The sequence below is a fragment of the Sciurus carolinensis genome, chromosome 5 (assembly GCF_902686445.1).
Source record: "Sciurus carolinensis chromosome 5, mSciCar1.2, whole genome shotgun sequence".
Lineage (NCBI taxonomy): Eukaryota > Metazoa > Chordata > Mammalia > Rodentia > Sciuridae > Sciurus > Sciurus carolinensis.
Genome location: NC_062217.1, coordinates 165,207,499 through 165,233,156, shown reverse-complemented (window position 1 = coordinate 165,233,156; position 25,658 = coordinate 165,207,499). Strand labels below are relative to the sequence as shown.

General features: G+C 41.4%; 1 protein-coding gene across 5 annotated transcripts; it reads right to left on the bottom strand.

The window, feature by feature from the left end:
- Nucleotides 1-601: 601 nt before the first annotated feature.
- Nucleotides 602-20,301, bottom strand: Dennd10 (DENN domain containing 10). Of its 5 annotated transcripts, none has more exons than XM_047551970.1 (9): nucleotides 20,193-20,301; nucleotides 17,430-17,626; nucleotides 15,302-15,381; nucleotides 11,268-11,416; nucleotides 9,911-10,022; nucleotides 7,265-7,365; nucleotides 5,043-5,150; nucleotides 4,106-4,200; nucleotides 602-1,939 (listed from the first exon to the last, which is right to left on the bottom strand). In XM_047551970.1, the coding sequence occupies exons 1-9, from the start codon at nucleotides 20,245-20,247 to the stop codon at nucleotides 1,763-1,765; spliced, it is 1,074 nt and encodes a 357-aa protein (XP_047407926.1). In that variant the 5' UTR covers nucleotides 20,248-20,301; the 3' UTR covers nucleotides 602-1,762. The 5 variants fall into 5 exon arrangements, with proteins under 5 accessions (XP_047407926.1, XP_047407925.1, XP_047407928.1 ...); XM_047551969.1 differs by lacking the exon at nucleotides 20,193-20,301 and adding an exon at nucleotides 19,490-19,805 and having other exon boundaries at nucleotides 17,430-17,646; XM_047551972.1 differs by lacking the exon at nucleotides 20,193-20,301 and adding an exon at nucleotides 11,507-11,710 and having other exon boundaries at nucleotides 17,430-17,466.
- Nucleotides 20,302-25,658: the final 5,357 nt, after the last annotated feature.

Here is a 25,658-nt window from a genome sequence, read left to right as displayed (position 1 = left end):
TCTGGATTCAATCCCCAGCACTGGGAGAGGGTGGGGAGCAGGGGACAGGGGAGCTGAGCTGGGTGCAGTGGTATATACCTGTAATCCCAATGATCTAGGGGACTGAGGCAGAGGAATCACAAGTTCAAGGGCAGCACTAAATCAAAATAGAAAGGGCAGGGGATACAGCTCAGTGGTAGAGTGCCTCTGGGTTTAATCCCAGGACACATACATACACAGATGGAAGTTCAGCCACTTACAGAGGAGCAAGTAGAAGCATGAAGGCCTCTTCCCAGGACAGGAGCCAGAAGTTCTCCTGGAAGGGGACAAGGCTGGGAGCCTCACTGTAGCTTGGAGACAGCTCTACCTGCCACACAGGTGTTTCCATAACTCCTCAGTGCTTTGGCAATTGGAAAAAAAGGCTTTTTTTCTTTTATTTGGAGTGGGGAGAATGAGAGAGAGCCATTTTAATTCTGCATCGTAAATTTGTAATTTTAGCAACTTTGACCATTAGCTAATATAGTATTGCCAAAAAAGAAGAAGAAAAGGGAGAAAAAGATGTTAGTATTCATTTTCATAAAGTGCAGATTTAATTCTCAATCATTTGCCTCAGTAAACATCATCTCATTTCAGGTCCTCCCTGTTCCCGCCCAAGGGAGGGAGGGGGAGGCTATTTTTATTTTTACTTAATAGTTGTCTAACATCAAGAAAAAAAATGAAAAATCCAATAGACAGCTTGTTTTGCAAATATTTCCACATAAGATTTCAAAGGACATCAGTTCTGAGTGAAAATTAATCTTTCAAAATTAATACAAATATACATAACAAAATAACAAGTACATAATTTCAACCTCCAGGCTTATTTGGCAATTTTAAGCTCTCCAATTATGAAAGTACACAACTGAACAAGAATAGTCACCTTGATCTGTAGCCAAATTATTTTTACTGGAGTCATTTGAAGACATTTTTGTTTGGCCCCTGTAAGAATCTGATTCTCACATTCCTTTACCGATTATAAAAAAAAAAAAAAATCACTGTTTCAGTGCTGCAGACACTAATACTCAAAATGGGCTTATTAACTCTACCATATAAGGACTGGCATCTCTGAAGACTAGTGCTAGCAACAGGGTTAGCTGCAGAGGTCTAATGGCTCAGCTGCCAAATGCTCACTTCTGCACAGTATAAATATGGATTATTAAAGTATAAAACCTATGCAAAACCTTCATAATATAGGCAAAATGTTCAAAGGCCAAGAAAAGAATTTTTTCTTTTATAAGAAAGTGCAGTTGCAGGATCTCTTGAATGATCTTTTAGACAGTTCTGCAGAAAACTTAGTTTGGCTCAAAAGAAGAGTTCCTTGTAAGGAATTAAAGTTCTTCCTAGAAGAATTACAAAGCAAAATTTCAGGCAGCTTTCTGGTAACAAACTGTTAGTCTACGGTACATGATGAGACACATGGGAACTAATTAGGAAGGCTTTCGCGTTGGCTGTGATTTGCACAAGGACAGAGCTTCCCCCTCACTCCAGGGCACTGGGCAGTTATTCCTTACCCAGAGTAGTTACAGCACTTTGTCAGGCGCTGACAGCAGGCATGAAACTAAGAGCTGGGAGAAAATCACAAGTGTTTTCATATGCTTCAGTGTTTTTCAGGTCAAATCTCAATACTTTCAAAGAAATCACTAAAAATATAACATTTCCTATTATTTCCAGTATTTCCCACAGTCAGTGGATAATCAGAAGGGAGAGCGTTCTAGCAGTCACCAGTGCACAACTGATCTCGCAGTCAGAGTTTGAGCATTTGTTCGGCTGCTGCTAGGTGGTAAAGGAAATTTTCTGTTGCTGGTGGAAATCGTTTTTGCTTTAATGCCTCCAAATTGAGGACTAGTTTTCCTCCATCCCCTGAAACTTCTGAAAATGGTGCTAGGTTGGTGAAGATTTCTTTTGTTTTTAGGGCAATATCCTTTATAATAGAACAGGAAAATAAGCAAAATGTTAATACCTAAAAGGGTCAACAGTTATTCCCTAGAACTCTTTCTGGGATTTTAAAGTTCATCATACTAACTTTATATATTATGAAACAAAATGACAAAAATATCATTGATTTTTTTAACCATTGTAGCCATTTTTAAGTACATACTGCAGTAGTGCTAAGTTCATTCACCACATTGCACGACCCTCCCCACTATTTCTAGAAATTTTCCACCACCCACTCAGAAATACCATCACCACAAACAATAACCTCCCTCCTCTCCTCTCCCCTCCCCACCTTCAGAAGGGGCTCTATTCTGCTTCTCTAGTGAACCGGCTATTCTGGTACCTCATCTAAGTAGCATGATATGGCAACTGTTCTTTTGGACTGGCTTATTTCACTTAGCATAACGTCATAATGTCCTCAAGGTTCATTCGCAATGCAACATGTGTTAGATCTTCATTCTTTCTGAAGCTGAATAATACTCGTAATTGTATGTATGTGCCACCTGTTGTCTCTCCATTCATCTGTTGGTGGACACCTGGGTTGTTTCCACCTCGTGTGGATAGAGTAATGCTGCGGGGAACACTGGGGTACAGACCCCTGTTAGAGTCCTGCTTTCAGTTCTTTTGGATACATACCTAGAAGGCATTGCTGAATCACACTGATTATTTTTTAATAGATCTCTTCTCAATAGCCCTCTTTGCCAGGGACAAATAACCCAGCACCTGCCATGGGCTTTCCTCCTGTTCACTGACTCCTCTGAGTGACTGAGGACTCACTGGAGCTCACATTACATTCATGCCTTTTTCCTGGCTTGCTGACATTAACTCAGTCCTATTTCAGAATCCCTAAACAAGCTGTGCTTTCACTTGCCCTCCCTGAGGTCTCACACTTTATACTGAGTCATCTGTGTATCACTTTTAGTCCATGTAAAACAATTCAAATCCAAATACTCCAAACTCAAATTTACTTATTTCAACAACATTGCTAATAGTGTTTTTTTACTATGTTGATGGGGGACAAGGCCTATTCACATGGCAGGAAAGGAGCATCTGCAGATTGTCTCGTGTCCTTGTGACAAGACTTGTGCACTCTTCCTGGACACAGATGGACAGGCCACCAGCACTGAACAGAAGAACAGTCCCCACCAAATCCTGCAGCCCCTCACATCCTGATCAGAGGGCTGTCTCACCCCTTCCCCAACACCTTCCACTCAAAGCAGTATTTACTATCACAGTGTTTACTATGGTTCATGATGAGCCTGTTGTTAGTTTTTGTTGGTCTGCTCCACTAAAACACAGCTGTGAGGCAGGGCCTTTGCTCAACGCCACATCCACACTGTTCACTGAGTATTGAGTTAATAAGTGAAGAAATGTGCCAGGTGGGACAAGGTGAGTACAGTCTGATTATCGTGGTGACCCCAGATGGCTCAGATGCAGACAAGGGCCCCCTAGTCCCAGGCTCTGAGACAGGGTCCAGATGAGCAGTTTCTGGAAGAAGCCAGGCTGTACTCCGGAGAGGAGCAAGGCTGGGAACAGGCCAAATACAAAGGGGGGAGACAAGAGGGGAGGAGACTGGGCAACAGAGGAGAAGTGGGACTCTGGCACCACATGGAAATATAAGCCATTTGCCATCCCAGTCCGGCAAGGGCAGAGGAGAGGATGCCAACTGGTGCACATGGACACGGTCAGCTCCCAGAGGGGAGTGTCTTTGCAGGGTGTGACAGCAGTCCTGATTCCATGGCTACAGCTGTTCTAAAGACAATACCGCAAAGCCAATTACCAGCATTTGTCAGGTTCCCTATGCTCAGCAGCAATCAGCTTAATAATGTGTTCTTCCATAAAATTCTAGGAGAAATGCACTGGCCAGACCAAAGTGCATCCCAGTCTGCTTGGTAGTCCGCTTCTTACCACCCGTGGTTGGCATCAGACAAGCCCCTGCAATGACCTTTCCCCAGAGCCCAATAACGGACAGGCCACAGGAGCTCCACACCTGCTCGTCCACCATCACCAGGGCCACACTGCAAATCCCCACCTGAGCCCCCTGCTGGCCTGGTACTTCACTCTGTTAATGTGCACGGCACAGAACAAGCTAGGTGTGCTGCTCAGCAAGACTGCTGAGGACTTCCTGTGAGTCAGCGGATCAAAGAGTTACCTGTATAACCTGGCTGTCTGACTTCTCTGGATCCTCCGCAGACTGAACAATCAGCTGGCCAATTTCTTTGTGCAGTTTTCCCATTGCCATGGACTCTGGTGAGAGCAAGAGAAATAAGTTGTGTGAATATTTAGAGGTTTAAAGAATAACAACAGCCATGCCATTTAACTGAAAACTTGAAAGACCATACGAAGCACAAGGCAGCAGATAACCCCCCCGCACTTCCACTTTACTACCAAATGCAAACATGACAAATGCTAGGGGTGCGGTATAATCAGGACGTATGTGCCTCATGGTTCAACAAAAAGCACGTCAATTCCAAACCAAATTTCCCCTCCACGCCTACCTGATATGAATTTTATTTTTCCTTCCAGCCAAAATCTAATGAAAACTTCAGACTACAATTAAAGCTGTGACTTTAAGGCAAGAGCCTGGCTTTCTTGGTCTTTTTTTTTTTTTTCCCATAAAAAAAACTTTATGAAAAGAATGTTGGGAAAGAAGTGCTTCCTTTCAGTTCTGCCAAAGCCAACCGAGCATTCCATGTGTTAAAGTCCATAAAAATGAGCAAAGGGAACAACCCAAGGGACACGACATAGACACTGCTGCAGCATCATTAGCAAAATGTTCTTTTGCCCCTCCATTCAGATGGTGCTGCATGGGATAAACCCATCTTATAGATCCAGAGTAAAGGACGAATCTGTGTCACAATGACCCCTACTAAGCTGGCATTCAACTGTCTCCACCTTTAGGAGAAAGGTAAGTGACCACACAAAGGCTGGGATCAGTAATTCCATCTGCACTGCTAACGGTCTAGGTTTACAGGGATAAGTGCTGGGGTTAGACACTGAAAAATCTCTCCAGCTTTAGCAGAGCAGGCTAAGCAGGCCTCGAGTGCAGCCACTGGCTTATATCGCATTGTCGACAACAGAGAACTAACCTTTTGCAAGTGGAGCAATGGTGATCTCACTGTCTGCCAGATTCACAAACACGTCATAGAGATCTGGTCTGTTGCTCACCTCCAGGTCTACAAACCCAGCAATGTAACCTGCATCACAAAGAGGATCAAATTACTGGAGCAGGAAGCAATTATATTGTGAATGTATCAAAAGGAAATTGCTTATCTTTGTGGTTTTATTTATTTGGGAACATCTGCTGTACTCAGTGACATTTATTAAGATTATAAGATTGTCAGTTGCCCAAAGAAATTCACGCAACTCAAAATGTTCCAAAATTTGACTTCAACATCAAGGATAAGGCTCGAATAAAATATTTACTGTTCAGTCACTGCTTTTTGGGTCAACAACGCCAGAGGAGGCCGAAGGTAGCATGGACTCACCTAACCAACGTTTCCACCTCAGATCTGTCCCCAGGGAATCAGAGTGAAATAAGTCTCAGGGACTATATGGACAGAGCATCATCTTTCTCTGCTTTCAGAGCTAATATCATAAATACTAAAGGAATCCCAGCAACTCAAAAAGTAGCAGACTTCTGGAATTGTTGTTAAGACAATGTTCCCAGATTGTTTTCATTTCATAGAGCAATATAATTTTTAAAAGATTGGTGTTCTTTTAACATTGCAAAGTTTTTTTTTATTTTTTTATTTTTTGTTGTTGAGGGACACAGTACTTTTATTTTATTTATTTTCATGTGGTGCTGAGGATTGAACCCAGTGCTAGGCAAGCGCTCTGCCACTGAGCTACAGCCCCAGCCCACAAAGTTTTATGTACCAAGTAAAGATATTCAGAAAACAAAACCCACTGCTGAAAGTTAGACCCAGCTCAAATCACATGAGAAAATGTGATACATGCCAGAATGACACTGCTGGTTACTAGAAAAAGGAGCAAATTATTCAATAAAGGTCCTGGGCCAAGTGGTTATCCATGTGGAAAATAAATGAGATCAGGGGCTGTGGTGTAACTTGGTGGTACAGTGCATGCTTAGCACATGAGGCCCTGAGTTTAATCCCCAGCAATCCCCACAACACACACACACAAAGAGAAATCAGATGCCAAATTTACTACACAAAAAAATAACTGCAGGAAGAATAAGAGTTGAATGTGCAAGAAAAACAGTTTTGATTAGAAATACAGGAGAAGCTGCGTGCCATGGCGTGCACTGCAGTCTCAGCTACGTGGGAAGCTGAGTGGGACAATTATGTGAGCTGAGGAGTTCAAGGCCAGCCTGGACAACATGGCAAGACCCCATCTCAAAAAAAAAAGACCCAAGGGGGAGACTGTTTTTACCCTTGTGATGCAGATTTTTTTTTTTTTTGTAAAATCATAAACCTTTAATAAATTCCAATACATTAAAATAAGAATTCACGGGCTGGGAAGATAGCTCAGTCAGTAGAGTGCTTGCCTTGCAAGCACAAGGCCCTGGGTTAATCCCAGCGGCTCTGGAGGTTGTCAGGAAGATTGCAAGCTCAAAGTCAGCACCAGCAACTGAGTGAGGCGCTAAGCAACTTAGTGAGACCCTGTCTCAAAAAATAAAAGGGGCTGGGTATGTGGCTCAATTGTTAAGTACTTCTGAGTTCAATCCCTGGTACCAAAAAGAAAAAAGAAAAAATAGGTTGCATTTTGGTGATGGTTGCAAAAAAATATGAATGTACTTAATGCCACTGAACTGTATTTAAAAATGGTTGATAATGAATTTTATTATTTTATTATTTTTATTATTTTATTATTGCATTTTATCACAATTTTTTAAAAATTAAAACAAAAATTTTGGGGGAGGGACCAGGGATTGAACTCAGGGGCACTCAACCACTGAGCCACATTCCCCAGACCTATTTTGTATTTTATTTAGAGACAGGGTCTCACTGAGTTGCTTAGCGCCTCTCTGTTGCTGACACTGGCTTTGAACTTGTGAACCTCTTGCCTCAGCCTCCCAAGTCACTGGGATTACATAAAAATATTTTTTAAAGAAAAATAATCATTGCATTTACCAAAGAATAACAAAGATCAGGATTATCTTTACGAATGCACGTGTACGCACACACACACATATAAAACAGAAACCCAAGGTGGGGATGTAGCTCAGTGGTAGAGTACTAGCCTATCATGTGAGGCCATGGGTTCAATCCCCAGCACCATAAAACAACAAAAACATTAAAACCCTCTTTCACGCCGGGTCCTTCCTCCCTGGAATGCTCTTGTCTACCTGTGCACATCTGCAGGGCCTCCAGCTCATCAGCGTTGAGGTGCACATAAGAATGCAGGATGGTCCAATCCTGTCGATGCCACACCAGGGCAGGCAGAGTCCTGGGGAATTAGGGCAAAAACTCAATCACCTGGGTGCTGGGCCACACCTTAGAGACTTGCCTGTCTCTTCCTCTCCTGCCCTGGAGGAAATTCAGAGGGCAGAGTCCTGCAGCAGAGGTCAGACCATGCCCCAAGTGTGCTAACACACCCAGGCTTCCCATTAAAGCAAGGCCATGCTTGAAACTGTTTCGGGGGTCATACTGGCTACAAAAAGTTGAAAGTGAGGTTTTCAAGGATCTGCAAAGAGTGATGCTTCTAAAGTCCCTCCAAACATCCCACTCTGCAGACTGCCAGAGAGAGAGAGACTGGCAGTAAAAACCAAAGTGGCCCATCCCTCTGGAAATCTCATTTAAATCTAAAATTCCTGGTGCAGCCACTCTGGAAAGCAGTATGGAGATTCCTCAGAAAACTTAGACTGGACCCACCATTTGACCCAGCTATCCCACTCCTCAGTTTATACCCAAAGGACTTAAAATCAGCATACTACAGAGATACAGTCACATCAGTGTTCATAGCAGCTCAATTCACAATAACTAGATTGTGGAACTAACCTAGATGCCCTTCAATTGATGAATGGATAAAGAAAACTGTGGTATATATACACAATGGAATATTACTCAGCCACAAAGAAGAATAAAATTATGGCATTTGCTGGTAAATGGATGAACTTGGAAAATATCATGCTAAGTGAAATAGGTCAAGCCCAAAAAACTAAAGGTCGAATGTTTTCTCTGATAAGTGCATGACGATATACAATGAGGAGGGGTGATGGAGGGAAGAGAAGAATGAAGGAACTCTGGATGGTGTAGAGGAAAATGGGGTGGGATGGGGTAGGGGACAGAAAGATAGTAGAATGAAACAGACAGTATTACCCTATGTATATGTATGATTACATGAATGGTGTGAATCTACATTGTACACAACCATAGATATGTTGTGTACAATGAATCAAAATGCAGTTGGTAAATATAAAAAAAATTTAATTAAATCTAAAACTCCAGTCAAACTTGCAAACCACATTGTGTTTGTTTTCAGATAGTGTAGGTTTTATTTAAAAAAAAAAAAAACTTGTACTATAAGATGTGCCGATTGAACTGTGGCTGTGGGAATCCTCCAGTGCCTGGTGACATACTTCAGAAGCTGTGGACACCGCAGTTTAAGAAGTATAATGTGTGGGCTGGGTGCAGCTCAGTGGTCGAGTGCTTGTCTAGCACACAGACGGCCCAGGTTCGAGTAGCAGCACTGCCCCATCCCCGCAAAAAAAAGTGTCCTGCTTCCACTAAGAAGTATCAAAGTAAGGAACAAGTAATGGGGGAGAAAAATACAGAGATTTGAAGCGAGATAGGCAGGGTGAAAATTCTGGCCCTCTCACGTACCATGAGGCAATCATGATCAGAACAGTAGTCACCTCTAAATCAAGAATGAAGGGCAGGACACACACTAAACACATGGAAAAATTATGCTCAGTCCTAAAAACCAGCATATGAAGTATTATGATCCTCCTTTCAGAGAGAAATTGAGGCTCAGAAACACTCAATATCTTTTATGTGGTCACAGAGCTAACAAGTTGCCCTCCCAGGATTTGAACCCAGGTCTTCCTGACTACAAAGCTTTTCTCCTTCTCATTATCTTACCACTTAGCCTCTTTATAGTTTCAATTTCTTCATTCACAAAATAAGGCAATGATGCATCCTTACAGAGTTCTTATCCAAGTAATAATTTAAGGTGTCTTACATACAATCCAGTAAACCCACTACAAATGCTAATTCCACCTGCTTTTCAAAAAATCTAAGAAAAAGTTAGATTTAGTAAACAAAAATTCTAAAGAAATAAAGAAAAAAGTACAATTATTTTAACATAAGAGAGTCTGGTACAACTAGAATAGAAGGAACAACTTATCCTTAAAATAAGGATCAGTACACTATGGCCTATGGGCCAGTTCCCTTTCTTTGTAAATAAAGTTTTACTGACAGAGTCATGTTCATTCACTTACATGTCTATGGTTGCTTTTGTGCTGCCAAGAGCCAAGTGATCAAGATAGAGATCGTGTAGCTCACAAGTCTACAATATTTACTTCCTAGTAAAGAAAAGTTTGCTAACTCCTGCTCTAAAACGGTCCCATTTTTTCAATAGACCCATTTCTAAAGTTAAAGAAGAATCTGTTCAAATTCAACCACTGCATCTACTGAAACATTAAACCCTGATGGTATTTCCATCAGAGTAATACATGCTATTTATACCAAATGTGCAACACAACAGAGCACGTTACCAGCTCGTATTGTGAACTGTCTGCCAAGAGTTTGTACTTTTTAATAATTAATCACAAGAGCCAGGTACAGTAGCCCTCATTTATAATTATAGTGACTTGGGAGGCTGAGACAGAAAGATCCCAAGTTCAAGGCCAGTCTCAACAAATTAGCAAGACCCTGCCTCAAAATAAAAAAATTAAAAATGGGTGGGGGTATAGCTCAGTGGTAGAGCACCCTTGGGTTAAATATCCAATACCACATACACACACAAAAAGATAGATGATTAGTGACAATACCTGGTAAACTCCTGAACAGCTTCTATTTTGGGGTGATAGACGACAATTCGTTTTTTTAGCATCAATGCAGTGTGTAAGATAACAGTTTCCATTCCAAATTGAGATACGATGTCTTAAAGAGAAGATAATGTTATTATATCCACTATTACATAATGGTATAAAGCTTTTATTAGAAAGAATTCTTATCAAAGTTATTTTTAATACAGAGAAAAAAGTCAGGCAAATGTTATAAGCACAAAAACACCTCATCCGGTGGATGGACATATGTACCCATGTGCTGGTTAAAATGATGAAGCCAAAATGATAAGGAGAACCAACATTTGTTTCATAAAAATTTCTAATTAAGCAGGCATGGTGGTGCACACCTATAACCCCGCTACTTCTGCCTCCAGGCTGAGGTAGGAAGATTCTAAGTTTGAGGCCAGCCTGAACAACATAGTGAGACCCTATCTCAAAATAAAATAAAAAATTCTGGAGATGTAACTCAAGGATAGAGTGACCCTGGATTCAATCCCCAGTGCTGCAAAAATAAATAAATAAATAAATAAATAAGAAAAGAAAAAACAGTCACCTAATTAAAATAAAAACCCATTACTTCAGTTCTTTTTCTGCTAGCTTGAAGAACACTGAACACCTTAAAGGGATGCTTAGAAACCACAAAGGACAACAGACTGAAAGCAAAAGGCAGGTAAACAGGTCTCTCTCCTAAGGACCCTGAAAGCCTGGGGCTTAGCCCAGGGTTTTGGCCATTTTGGATTTCCCAGTTGGGAGCTAGATTAGGACCTGAGCTTTCCAGGTGGAAGCACTAACTGATAAGATCAAAGGAAAAGAAAAACTGTGGAAGTCAGTAGAGATCTTGAGCCATGAAGTTCAACTTGCTAGAGAAAGAACATTCCATTCTGTAGTGTATGAGATACTGGGGACTGAACCCAGGGCCTTTCAGATGCCAGGCAAGTGCTCTTCCATCGAGCTGCATTCCTAACACTTTTTATCTTATTCTGAGACATGTCTTGCCAAGGTGCCCAGTGTGGCCTCCAAATTGAGATCCTCCTGCCTCAGCTTCCTGAGCAGCTGAGATTATAGGTATGGCGAGGCCACTGCACCAGGTTGAAAGAACATTCTATGGTAACAGTGATATGGGAAGTGATACCACAAAAATAGTTTCCTTTGACAGAATTCTAACCCAAAATATGGGAAATATGGGAGCTGAAATACTCTCCAGTATAGGAAGCGCATGTTACACAGGTGATAAGAATGCATGGCAAGGTGGCACAACAGTTTACCAAGAGGAAGGCCATGGCTCAGGGATTCTGTCCACGGCCTGAGTTTTTCTTTCTCCTTTCGTTTCTTTATTTACCTTTGATGGAGCCTGCAAGGTATGCCTTTCGAGCATCAAAGTCCTTGCTAAGGAAAGAGCCATTTTCCTCACTCTGGCAGATCCCCTTGGTAAGAACTGCAATATAACTCTCCATCATTTTAACCGGACTCCCATGTTTCAGGTACATTCTGTAAGAAAAGGAAAAAGGTGACTGCTTTTACTTTGGCAGCATTACACAGAGGCTAGGCACGGGTACTTTGTAAAGAATCTAAAGCCACCTTGCTGATACACTTGGGTGCCTGGATCTTTTCAGATGGATTGCTTCTCTAATTTATGTAACAGATGTCTTTAATAAAAACACTTGACAGCCGGGTGTGGTAGCGCATGCCTGTAATCCCAGCAGCTCAGGAGACTGAAGCAGGAGAGTTCAAAGCCAGCCTCAGCAACAGTGCGGTACTAAGCAATTCAGTGAGATCCTGTCTCTAAGTGAAAAAAGAATAGGGCTGGGGATGTGGCTCAGTAGTTGAGTGCCCCTGAGTTCAATCCCCGGTACCCAAAAAACAAAGTAACAACAAAAAAAACACTTGACAGATCTTAAACAGTTCTTTGAAAGTAGCTCTGACCTTACATCTGGAGAAGACTGCTGATTCTCTAGAGCAGAAGTGACTATGGACTTTCTGAGTCCCCATTATTCTCAAGAATATCATATTCTTATCTTCTTTTATGTCTTTGTCCACAACTGGTATTTTTAGTCATACAACTTTGTTTTATTGCTGCAATTTCCTTTGACAAGAAGAGTTTCACGCGTTGTTCATAGAGAAAGCATTAATTAGTTGTAGAACCTATACTTATTATCAGAGTTCCCAAAGGTAGCTATATTTAGATAATTAATAAATCCAAGCTCTTTTAAGTTTCCAGTGATAAATGCACATTAGAGACGTTTGTCATCAAATTAAGACTTCCAGAAAATGCTGACAGGAAACCGGCTGCATTTATAGCTCACACATGGAGTCAGCCTCTTCCCTTGAAATTTTTTCCTGTGAGCAACTAAACTTAAATTTTGCTTAAGAAATAAGACTAGGGGCTGGGGGTGTGACTCACTGGTAAAGTGTGTGCTTCACATTCGTGAGGGTTCAATCTTCAGCTCCAAAAGAAGAAAAAAGAAAAAAAAGATATGACTCAGTCTAACTAGGCCTTTTAGGAGCTGATAGGATAGAAAATTGGGAAGAATATAAAACTGATGTTCAAGAAAAAACACTTGAAAATTATATTTATTGTAGACTAACTGAAAAGTGCTAGTACTTTTTACTTCTTTTTCATTTTGGTATTGGGGATTGAACCTATAGGGGCTCTGCCACTGAGCCACAACCCCGGACCTTTTTAATTTTTCTTTCGCAATAGAGTCTTGCTAAACTACTTAGGGCCTCACTGAATTGCTAAGGCTGGCCTTGAATTTGTGATTCTCTTGCCTCAGCCTCCCAGTTGCTGGGAATAATTATAGGTGAGCACCACTGGGCCCCCCTTTTTCTTTTTTTTTTTTGGAGACAGGGTCTCATATTGCTCAGGCTGATCTCAAACTCTTGGACTCAAGGGATTCTCTTGCCTCAGCCTCCTGAGTGTAGGGACTGGGACTGAGCTAAAAGTTAATGTTTTAACTGGTTACCAAGTTTTGTCAATCAAAACTTGTGGGGGTTTTTTTGTTTGTTTGTTTGTTTTTGTCTAATTTCAAACAAATTGAGGGTGGGGGAGTGAAGAACAATGAATACAGTGGGTTTTCATAATGGAAAACCATGAAGTCAAACACAAGCTTATACATGAAGGAAACATCTTTGTTGGGCTGTAAAGAGATCACAGAGGTTGGGTGGGGGCAGTTAGGAGGCAAAATTGGAGGCTGGGGAACAGGGAGGAGGGATCTTAGTTTTCACTGTATACTCTTCTGTATTATTAACCTTTGAAAAATTATGTGTTTTATTACCACCAACAAAAATGCCATTAACATTATAAAATAGATTAAATGTACAGTAATGGAGAAGACAAACATAAATGTTAATGATTAAGATGACTTCCTAGGTGGCAACTTTGTGCTGAGGGATAAAACAAGAGAAACCTCGCAAGCACAAGGCCCTGGGTTCAATCCCCAGCACCACAAAAAAAAAAAAAAAAAAAAACAAGAGAAAGAAATCCCTAAGCTACTCCATGGGAGAACCACACAGTGCAACCCAGTGAGTCTTGTCCAGACAGACCCGTAGGTGGTCACATCTGTCACAACTGAGTCCAAATGTGCATAACACCCTGGTTCTTTTTGTTTTGTTTTGTGGTGCTGGGGATTGAATGCAGGGCCTTGTGCGTGTAAGGCAAGCACTCTACCAACGGAGCTATATCCCCAGCCCACAAACCCTGGTTCTTTACCAGGGCCACTGCTGTAGGGACTCGAGCATAAAGGAGGTCATGGCAGAGGGTGCCACCCAGGGAGTGAACCCTTTGCCTGTGGCTTCTGCTGCCACCGTGAGCAGCATGTTGTGGGAGGCAAGCCTGCCACTTCTCTGTCCGAAGTGGAAGGAGAACCTCCATGCTGACCTCACCTCTGTGAAAAAGCATCTGCATGGCATGGACATAGGCATGGGCATGGGCATAGGCATAGGCATGGGCATGGGCATGGGCATAGGCATGGGCATGCAGACACTTGGGTGGGCATGTGTGGGGGTGTACACGTCCAAGGCTGAGCAAACAGTGCAAGCAAGGCAGGGGCAGAGGAGATGGGTGGCAAGAGCACCAAGTCCTCGTTTATTATACCCCATGATGGGAGGTGAGAATCCAAAATGCAACCACACCAGGGCACTGCAGAAGCTTCCTCCTGGACAGGAAGTAGCAACCCTGCCTTCTGGACCCTGTGTATCTCCCAGTGATTTCAACTGAGTATCCTAATTCTGACTCCATCAAATGAAATGGGAATCCAGTGTTTGTTCAAAAATACCTCTGCAGTGTTTTTAGTTTATGGTCTGGATAGCGTCTCTTCTAGGAATCATAACCACCCTCTGTGTCAGTGCCACAACAGCAGACAGTTGTTTATAGTCCACAGTGAGCCAGATGCCTGGAATTTACCTTACAACAGCAAGAGGTCTTTCTTATTGTAGCTAGCTGCACAAATGGTAAAACCTCAGTAAAAACACAATCTAACTGAAACCTTAAGTAATGAGGGTTTCATTGCTTTATGTTTTTTAATTTTCTATCTGGTGTCCATGTATGTGGGAGTATGCAGCATGAAAAATGCAAAAAAGCAACCACAAAGCAACCACTTATTGGGCTTACAGTAGGAAAAACAATTTCTTCCAGTTTTCCACAAAACTATACATAATAGCCAGAATTACAATTCTATCTAGTGATAATATTAAAAGAACAACAACATGAAAACTAAAACCCTACAGAAACCTTCATCATTAAAGGTAAGAGTCAATGTCCTTAATATTAGACAAGATTTCATTAAGTCCATTAGATACACTTTACAAGACAAGAAAACAGAATGGTATATTTTAGGTAAATATTTTCAACAGCAGGGATGAAACTAAAGGAATCTATTTGAACCACAATTAACAAATCAATCACAATTTCCCAGTCTCTCAGCATTCCAGCTAAAAAAAATTTTTCTGTGCTTTAGCAGAATTCAAAATGTTTATTAACTTTACCCAAAATCACTGCCACACGTAGACATGGACACATATGAACCAGCTTACCACTTCATCAAGAATCTAATTTATCCATCCTTCAAAGGAAACTTCTAGATTAAAACTCAGGAGAAGTAACAGACAAAAAATGGCAAGTAACCCAAGGCACCCAGGAACTACCACAGCTATGTGAACTACATTTTCTCTTCCCTTAGCCCATTTTCCCAGATCAGAGGTGAAATTAATGAAGCAGAACAGAAAGTCCCTCTTTACAAAACAGGGTCTGGAGGGCCACTGGAAGACGAGTCAGAGAAACAGGGCTGAAATTTGCATCCTCCACTTAGAAATCAGCTTTACTGATTGTGATCTTCATTTTGGCATATTAGCAATTAACACAGTTTTCATACAGACCTACACAATATCCTAGCGAAGGCAGCATATTTCTCTGGATTAAAATCTTTGGCGGTCAGAACAATAGAAAAATGAGTCACCTGTCCAAAAGAAACAAAAAAAGTACACCTTTTAAGGATACCTTAATAGAATTTAAGATACTTTAATAGAAGGGTAACTTATTAATGTGATCTAGCAAACCTCTTGTACAAGAAATACCAGCATTAAAAGGAAAAGATGAAAATATAAAAAGTCCTTACTTGCTCCTCTATTACTAGTATATATTTATTTATAATATATGTATGCATTTATTTGTGTATATGTATTTAGTTCTATACTACATTCAGATATTTAATTACCTACATAAAATGCCATAGTTTTAGAAATCTTTTTTCAAAAACACAAAAATATTTCATTCAAATACAAAAAAGGTAAGTTTTTAGTAGCCAGCGTGTGTTCAAAAACACTCATCAAAGCAAAACTAGGACCGCTAAATCAGACCTATCAGGTCATTGGTAGAACACTTGCCTAGCATGTGTGAGGCACTGGGTTCAATCCTCAGCAGCACATAAAAAATAAATAAACAAATAAAATAAAGATATTGTGTCCATCTACAACTCAAAAAATGTTTTTTTTTTAAAAATCCCATCATTATAAAAAAAAAAAAAAATCAGACCTATCAATTTAGAAACTGTTTTTTGTTGAGACAGAAAAATGGAAAACAGCAAAATACATCTCAAATTCTGAAATAATCAATTCTCTGTGTAGTGCTCTAAAGACTATTATTTTAGGGCTGAGGTTATAGCTCACGGTAGAGCACTTGCCTAGCGTGTGTGAGGCACTAGGTTCCATCCTCGGCACCACATAAAATAAATAAATAAATAAATAAATAAATAAATAAATAAATAAATAAATAAATAAATAAATGTATTGTGTCCATCTACATTAAAAACAATTTTAAAAAATAGTATTATTCTAACAAGCTTCATTTACTTCTATGTCTCTATTATAAATATCAATTTCTGATAATCACATGCCTGATATTTCCATTAATAAGAATTCAGAACTTATGAAAAGCAAAAGCACTGAAGAAATACATTTTTTTAAAAAAACCACATTTTGAAGTATAAGAACTTTCTTTACATCTTGCTGTCAGATGTGACAGAGATGCTGCCGTAACTTGGCAGTCTGTAATGCAAAACATGAGATAAGTCCCCTGAAGGCTGCAAAAACTTCTCAGCAAAAACTTAAAGAACAGACACCAAAGATCTTAAAACAGCTGGGAATCTCTCTTCTTGCAAATTTACACTTTCTAATTATAAGTCTCTGTTTCCTTTCAAACCTGTAACCATTTCTAAATTGTTGCCTTCTTGATATTTTAAATGTAATTTCTTAAGTTAAAATTCATGTTCTGTACATGCTTCATACAGTTCCATTATAGCTGAAAAGATTAACCCCAAAAAGAGAAGAGAATTGCCGTGGTATATGCCAGAGGTTCAAGCACTTCATTCCAATATTCTTTCCTTTGGAAAAAGCTGCTTGCTTGTGATTAGAAAGTCCACAACAACCATGTAATGGATTCACCATGTCACATTGATATTATTATTACTTTTTTTTTTTGGCAGTACTGGGGATTGAACCCAGTTTTGTGCATGCTAGGTGAGCACTCTACCACTGAGCTACATTCCCAGTCCTACACTGATCCTACTCTTATGAAACAATACACCAATAAAAGCTTACTTAATACATGAATTTCCTTAATTATCATTTTAAAATTCCTAATTTATCTTTATTATCTACAAGCAAATGAAAAAAACCTTAACTCTGCCAAGAATAATTATATCCCCTAAAATAGTTTCTAATTATGGAAAAATACTTCTTTCTCCTTTTAATGTCATGGCTTAAAAACCACTTTTACATTTTTACTCCATCAGACCATAATCTTGATAGAGGAGACCACACGTGACAGTACTGGTCACCATGCTACCACCCACAAAAACTACTTACAGAGTTAATGAGTGAAGTTTAAAAGAGAACTTCCCAATGAAAGTAGCAATATTTTCCATAAATAATCTAAAACTGAGATATTGGAATGATTTTACATCACTTGAAATTTAGTTTTTGTTTTCTGACCTCAAAGTAGTGATACCTTTTTCAAAATTGAAGAATCTGGAACTTCAATTGTTGTGATATAAAACCAAGTTCTTCGGTACTGCCCAAAGACAAAGGGATGGAGAAGTTTGTTTTCGTCTGTAAGGCAGCATTTTCTGAGCAGCAGATTCCTTAATGCAGCTGTCGTGGAAGGGTAACACCACACCCACAGAACTTCTCCATTTGTGTCCTTTTCTATGGTGGAAAGATGGTCACTGTGAGAATGCCAAACAGCAGCAAGGAAGTGAATTGATTGGTTACTCAGAGGCACCTACTGGAATCAGTTTTAATACCCCATTTTACAAAGCAACCTGGAGCACTGGAGACCCCAATTCCCATGAGTTCATGATTTTGCACAGTAGGCCACCAGAGTTAAAAGTATTTTATGACAAATCACAAATAAAAATTAAGCCATAGATATTTGGTATATCCTCCCGGTCTCCTCCCACACCATTATTATTTACTTGTAATTATAATAAGTTTTTATCTAAGTAAGAATCTCTAATAAATACAAAGAAAAGAATTGTCATAGAAAAAAGAAAGAGGGCTGAGATGTAGTTTAGTGATAGAGCACTCCAGTGAGGACCTGGGTTTGATCCCCAGTACCACATGGTGCTGGAAAAAAGTCATCAAAGACAAGAAGTGAAGATAGTGTCGTTTCTTTTAAATCATGTTACATACCAATTGTGCAAATTCCCAGTCCCTAAAATTTTTAAAATAATAATAAAGTTTTACCCAGTTGTATGTGACACATCCAACTACCAAATACCAAATACCTCCATTACAAACAGAAATATTGGCTAATAGTAAAAATTCAAGGGGTTTGGGGTGTAACTGAGTGGTAGAGTGCTTGGCATCATGCAAGAGGCCCTGGTTTGATCTCCAGCACTGGGGAAAACAAAAAAAAAAAGCAAGGCTAAAAGAACTTAACTTTAGAGAAACAATCTTCTGCACATATAGGAGTGAAAATTTCATTAGGGGATTGGGGGATACAGTTCTGTGGTAGAGGACTGAACTAGTATGTGCAAGTCTCTAGGTTTGTCTCTGGGACCAATACCCAGCTTGGGGGAAAATATATGTATATACATATATACATAAATATATACGAATTTTTTTAACCCTAGTTTTGATCTATAGCTTTATGCAATGATTTTAAGAGTTGCAACTATTCTTTATTTAATCTATACATTTTTAAAAGCTCTTTTATTGTGGAAAATATTGATGTAAAAAAGTAGAGAATAATAAAATTAATTTCCTTTCTCTATCACTGTCCTTCAATAATTATCATCACCTGGTCTTTTTCATTATAACATTTTTATCTTTAATTTTATTATTATTATTTTTTGGTACAGGAGATTGAACCTAGGGGCATTTTACCATTGAGCTACATTCCCAGCCCTTTTTATTATTTATTATTACACTGTCTCACTAAGTTACTTAGGGACTCACTAAATTGCTGAGCCTGGCCTCATACACTTGATCCTCCTGCCTCAGTATCAGGAGCTGCTGGGATTACAGGGGCGGGCCACCCGGACTGGTTATATTTTTTAAAGAGATGGGGTCTTGCTATGTTGCTCAGGCTGGGTTTGAACCAAGCAATCCTCCTGCCTTAATCCCCCAAGTAGCTGGGACTACAGATATGTCACCACGCCACTTGCACCCCCTTTAATTTGAAACAAATTCCTTCTAAATGCGTGTCATATGAAAAACAAAAATCTTCTGAATTAAAAATATGATAAGTTATCTTTTTCTTCCCTGTTATTAGGCAAAGTCAGAGTCTCACTCGGCCTTAATTCAGAAGTACCTTCTTGCAGGAGTAAGATGCCCGATTTAGGTTTTGCTTTGAAGTAGTTTTCAAATCACACTGAAATGAATTCAGGAAGCTGTTCCCAGATAAATGCACTCTTTTGAGACAATGAAAAACAATCGACACATTTCTCCAGTTTTCTAAGTCTAAGCAATGTTCTTGTACATGGGGGGGGGGGTAGAAAGAGTATTTAAGGGTGTGTTAAAATCTCACTTTTTAAAAAAGAAACGCTGCACACGGCTCGCACACACCTTCTCGTTTGCTCGGAAATCCCAACGAACTTCCCCACCCATGAACGCCTCCAAGCTAAGGGGGATCCCACAGGCGAGTGTGCAGGAACCCCAGCTCCGCGCACGAGCTCGATCACATGATGCTGGAGTTCTCCTCCGATATGAGTGGGGACTCTGGGCTGCTCTGCCCGGGTCCCAATCCTGGTTGTCACTTGAGCACGAATGGCACCCTGGGCTTCCATCCGACATTACCCACACCCCGGCTGAACCACGCACCCGGGTATCGTTAATCCGCGTGTAACGCCCACCACCCGGGGCCGGCACAGTTAGCCTCCAGGTCTCCAACCGCTCGGCCGGACGGTCCCACCACCTCCCGCCGCGCGGCCCGGGAGCGGCTCCCGCCGGCCGACCCCGCCCCGGCAGTCGCCCCAGTCTCCGGCAGCCCGGATCTCGGGCTCCGCGGGGCAATCCCGGGCGTGCTGGCGTCCGAGGGGCCCGGGCTGCCTCCGGCCGGGCAGGCCCCGCGCGCGGCCGCGGGCTACCCGGCCAGAGCGGAGCGCCAAGCCCCCGCGCCTAGGAGGCCGGGCCCCGTAGCCCCCGGCCCAGGCCCAACACCGAGGGGCTGTGCCCTCCCACGCGGGCAGCGAGAGGAGCACCCGGGCCCGAGCGGAGCGGAGACGGAACTGGGGTGGGCGCCTGCGGGGCAGGGCGCCTGCGTCCTCACCGATCAGCCCGACCCCGAGCATCAGCTGGGTGTCTGCAGCCCCAGCCGCAGCCATTTTCCGCCGCCGCCGCGCGCCGCTCGGGCTGGGGCGCGCCGGCCCCGCCCCTCGGCTGGGCCCCGCCCCTCCCGGAGGCCCCGCCCCAGCTCCGACTCCGCCTGGGCTGGTCTGACTTCCTCCTGCCGCCGCAGGCTTAGGCCTTGGGCCCTTGACCCAGCCACCGGGTCCTCGCAGTGTCCCTAACCCAGATCTTCTTCTGCCAGCTCCTCAACCCACTCCAATCCTCCCTACCCTCCTTATACTCTCCTCATTCCAGCTCCGCCCCCCAGTCTGGTTCCAAAGGACTTGTTACCTAGTTCCTGAAAATTGAGGTGGCCTGAAGATGGGGGAATGGTCTCCATTCATTCATTCATTCACTTATTCATCCAGCTTTTCAGAAATTGAAAACAAATACAAAAGAAAACCCCGAGAACCTAATACGCATCAGGAACAGTGTTGACCACAAAAGTAAAACAAGTAATACTAGGACAGGTCAGAATGATAAGCACCATGAACACAAAAAGTGCAGTGTATTGATGAATGAAGGTGTGCTGCTTGAAACCGGTGTCAAGGAGACCTGAGGAAGGGATTCCAGAACCGAAATCTGAATGATGGGAAGAAACCCGACAAAATGTATGGGTGACTTCAGGATCCTTCTGGGTTCTCTGCCCACCTCCAACTCCAAATCGCACAAAATAAACCATGGAGAAGTCTTCATGTTTGTCAACACACAATCCCACCCCCACCTCATATCTTTAAAAAAGTGTTTTTTACTCTGAAATATACATGCATAAAGAGACAAAATCACAACAGTTTACTTAATGATTTATTTAGCTACTGGATATTGAACCCAAGATGTCCTACCACTGAGCTACAAACCCTTTTATTTCATTTTGGAACAGAGTCTCACTAAATTGCCCAGGCATCCTCCAACTTGTGAGGCTGCTTTAGTCTCTCTCTAGTCACTGGAATTACAGGCCTGTGTCTCTGCACCAGCAACAAATTTAAAGATCTGCTTGACTTGAGCTGAGAAGAGGATTGCTTTATAGGCAGAAAAAGACCAAGAAAAGCAGAAATGGAGAACAAAAAGGGGATTGGTCATTTCAAAGTTACTTCCTTTGGGGGATTAAAACAGGCTTTCTTTCTGCCTTCTCTGCTGCATAGGTAAATCGGGCCTCTTCTTTTTTTTTTATTTTATTTTTTTTAGTTGTCAATGGACCTTTATTTAATTTATTTATATGTGGTGCTGAGAGTCAAACCCAGTGCCTTACACATGCTAGGCAAGCGCCCTACCACTGAGCCACAACCCCAGCCCAAAACTGGGCCTCTTCTGATTGGCCACTGTGAAATGACTGTTTTTTGGAAAACAGGCCCCATTTTCAAGTTCAGTTTGGTTACTTAGCTGAACTTAGTATGAGTGACTTCCTTCTGGTTTGCTCTGTTCTGTTGGGCTTAGTGCAGGCGCTTAGTCCAAAACAATGGTCTCCTATAGATTTTATTTTACTTAACATATTCTAAGGAAGACATATAGTCACCAACCAACCTGACATTAAAATTCACAAATGAAGTCAAAGCTACCCCTAGTCTTCCTCAATTCCCTTCCCTGTCTATACCACAGAGGTGACCACATTCTAAACTTGAGGTTGTTATTTTCCTGTTTTTAAACTTTAACATATATCACCCCACAAAATATTGTTATTTCTTACTTTGAAACTTCACACCAATTTAACAGTAGGTCACATTTCTTGAGTGCAAGGCACTGTTGTGTTTTGCTCATATCACTTCCTAAATCCCCACATTACCCATGTGTGCAGGTCCTGTTCTGACTCACAGCTTACAGATGAGAAAACTGAAAGGTTGTGCAACTTGCCCAGGTTCACACCACTTGCTAGTGACAGTGCCAGAAAGTAGCCCCAAGCGCTGGGACTCCAGTCACATGGCTGATCACTACACTTCACAGCCTCCTGTTCTGTGCTGTACCATTTGTATTTGTCTGTAACTTGCTTGCTTTGCTCAACCTTTTATTAAAAGACTTATTCAAGTTTATCCAAGCTCTGTACAGCTCTGGTTCAGTAATTTTAACTGTTGAGCTATGATTTCGTGTATGAAAAAATATTATTTCCATTGTCCATTGATGGACATTAGTTTCTCGTTTTCCACTTTTATCATAATGCTGCCATATTTTGTGCAAGTTTCCTTTTCTGCTTGCTTTTGGCCTTGGGAAATTTGACATCATCAAAATTTCAATGCCATTTCTGCCCTAAACCTAGGCAAAAGTAACTTTTCCTCTTCCAGGGTTTGACAGCATTTGGCCACAGAGCTAGGATAGCATTTTTCACATTGGGGTATGTGTAGGTGTGTATTTGGCTCTTCTGTTTCTCCCATTAGACTGAATTCCTGGAGGGAGGCACCATGAACTATGTGCCTTTGGATTTCCTGTGCTTACTGTCATAGTGAGTAGCTATTGATATATCTAGTTCTCATAGAAAACAAGCAGTATTGGGGAGAATCAGTTTGAAAGCCAAGTATATACTTGTACTCAGGTGTTACTGGCCTTTGCAATCTTTAGTAAGGTTTTACAAAGCATTTATGAGGAAAATAGACACTCTTGTGAATTCCCTTTAACAACCTTCACATGAATCTGCATTAGTCTGTACGTTACACACATACTTTTGGTGAAGGGACCACCATCCAATCAACCAGGAAAATTATTTAAAATCTTAACATATTTCAGTTACTGTTATAGGTTGAATTGTGTCCCTTCAAATAATGTTGAAACTCTCACCCCCGGTACCTCAGAATGTGAGTGTGTTTGAGACAGGGCCTTTAAAGAGGTGATTAAGTTACAAGAAGTTCATTATGGTGTTCCCTAATCCAATTTAACAAAGTGACCTTATAATAAGAATAAACATGAACACACAGACATTCCAGGTGTGTGTGTGTGCAGAGGAAAGACGGCACCAATAGGTCCTGTGGCATGCCAAGGAGAGGGCCCAGAAGCCAAACTGACACTATACTTTGACCTCAGGCTTCTAGCTTCTGGAACTCTGAGAAACTTGTTAGGATTGCCCTAGCCAACCAACCCAGCTGCTCTTAGGCAATCTATATTGGATATGTGGAGCCTGGAGAGAGATTGTATTTCTGTGGGTATTTTCCCTCTTCATTTGCAAAAGAGCAGCTAAAAACAAAAACAAAACAAAACACTTTGAATCATTAAAGGTGGGCCCCTCTCTTCTCTGCAGTAAAGGTCTGAACCCTTGAGTTTACCTAGACAATCACCCATGAACAGTCACTCCCTTGTCTGGAATTAAGATTTGTGATTACGTTCTTTCCGTTCTTTCGTTTGGAGGGTTTAAGAGGAAATGTACTAGGTTCACTAGGCAATTCCAATACCTCCAAGGAGAGAAGGTGACAAGAGATGTGTTTGTGGAGTGATGGACCTTGTAACCAGTCCTGATTTGCTGTTCCTGGGACAGTTAGTCCCTCTGCATGGGTTGGGTGTAGGGACCAGTGCAAGAGTCCTTGTTCACAGACTTTATCAGTTAGTGAGATCTTCCATTCTCCTCCAAGAACCAGGGGAAAGATCTGTGCTCTGAGTAAAGATACTGGGGCCCAGATCATACAGACTCAGCCTGCCACAGTGATCTGTGAGGGTGTGAGAGTCACAAAGTGACACATAACTTCTTCATAATCTACTTGGATTTTTTTGATGTTCCAAGAACAAACCCCAGGGCTCTGAAATGCCTTAGTCCCTTTAGTCTTTTATAACAAAATACCATAAACTGGCTTCTAAACAACAGAAATTTATGTCTTACGGTTCTGTAGGCTGGGAAGTCCAAGATCAAGGTGCTAGCAGACTTGGTGTCTGATAAAAGCACATTTCTTCATAGACAGTTGTCTTCTCACAGTAACATCACTCAGCAAAAGGATGAGAGGTCTTGTTCGGGCCTATTTATAAGCTTATTCATGAGGAGTCCCACCTTCATCATCTAATTATCTTCAAAAGGCCTCTCCTCCTAATACCATCACTTTGGGGCTTAGGATTTCAACATATGAATTTTGGGAAGAGACCATAGCATGTGGCGATTGGAAGTAAACCCTTGAGAAATATGCTGGACACGGAGGCACATGCCTGGAATCCCAGCTACTCTGGAAGACACTGCAGGAGGACTGCAGTTCAAGGCCAGCCTGGGTAACTTAGTGAGACCTGTCTTCTAAAAAGGTTTCATTCATTACCACTTTTACTTTAATTGCATAAAACCTGTACTGAATACAACTACTCATTTCCCAGTGAAATCAGTATGAACTGCCACAAACGCAACATGCCATTAAAGTCATGTTATTTTTATCTTTCCTAGTAAATTCTAAAGTATCCATCTGCCTTATTTTTAGTGAACTGCAGGGGCCTGGCTCCAGGCAATTTACTTTTAGGAAACACTCAAGCACACAAACATGCTTGTCTAAGGATGTTTATGCAGTGGTGCTGGTAATTTAAAAAATGTGAGAATTACTAAAATAGTGCATTAATGAAGAAACTTTAAAAAATGATGGTGCAGACAGGTATGGTGGCAAACACCTATAATCCCAGCGGCTACGACAGGAGGATCACAAGTTCAAGACCAACCTCAGCAATTTAGCAAGGCCTAAGCAACTTAGTGAGAACCTGTCTCACAAAAAAAAAAAAAAAAAAAAAAATATATGCTGGAGATGTGGCTCAATGGTAAAGTTCCCTTGGGTTAAATCTCCAGTACCAAAAACTAAATAAATTAATTAAAAAATTAAAATGATGGTATCTTCCATACTATAGAGTGCTATGCAACTATGTAGGGAGAGTGAGATGGACATGTAACAATGACTGACACTTTGGGAGTTGTCCTGGGCAGAGTTACCTTTGCTTTCCTTCCCTTTGCCTTTCTGCAGGGTTGCTTCCTCTCCCTAACCCCTTTGGCAAACGTTATACCTCTTTCCTTCTTACCCAGCATTCTGAATTCTAAAGAGAAGGCCCACCTAAACCGTCAAGGCAGTAGTTGGTAAATAATCTTTCTTTAGATTTACCCAGCCCAGGATATCTGGTGGCCTTTAGATAACTCGTTTTTTTGACCCTGTGCATGAACTAACACAGAATATGTAAATTGCTGGGAGATTTAACTTGCAGGGAAGTAATATGTTTCTCTTGAAGTGACTACAGAAACCAGTCTCAGGAGATCAAGTTCCATAGTGCTATTCCAAAGAAGGAAAAAAAGAGACACATGTCCCGGATGATGAGGATCCCCCTCAGCATGGACCTTCCTGTCCAGCTTCCCTTTACCCTCCCTGAGTCCTCCAAGATGAAGCTTTGAGGGTGACAGCCCCTCCATCTTCTCAAGATGCTGACCCTTGCATAAGCCCAATTCCTTCCAACTCTTGTCTCCCTAATATTGGCTTTCCAA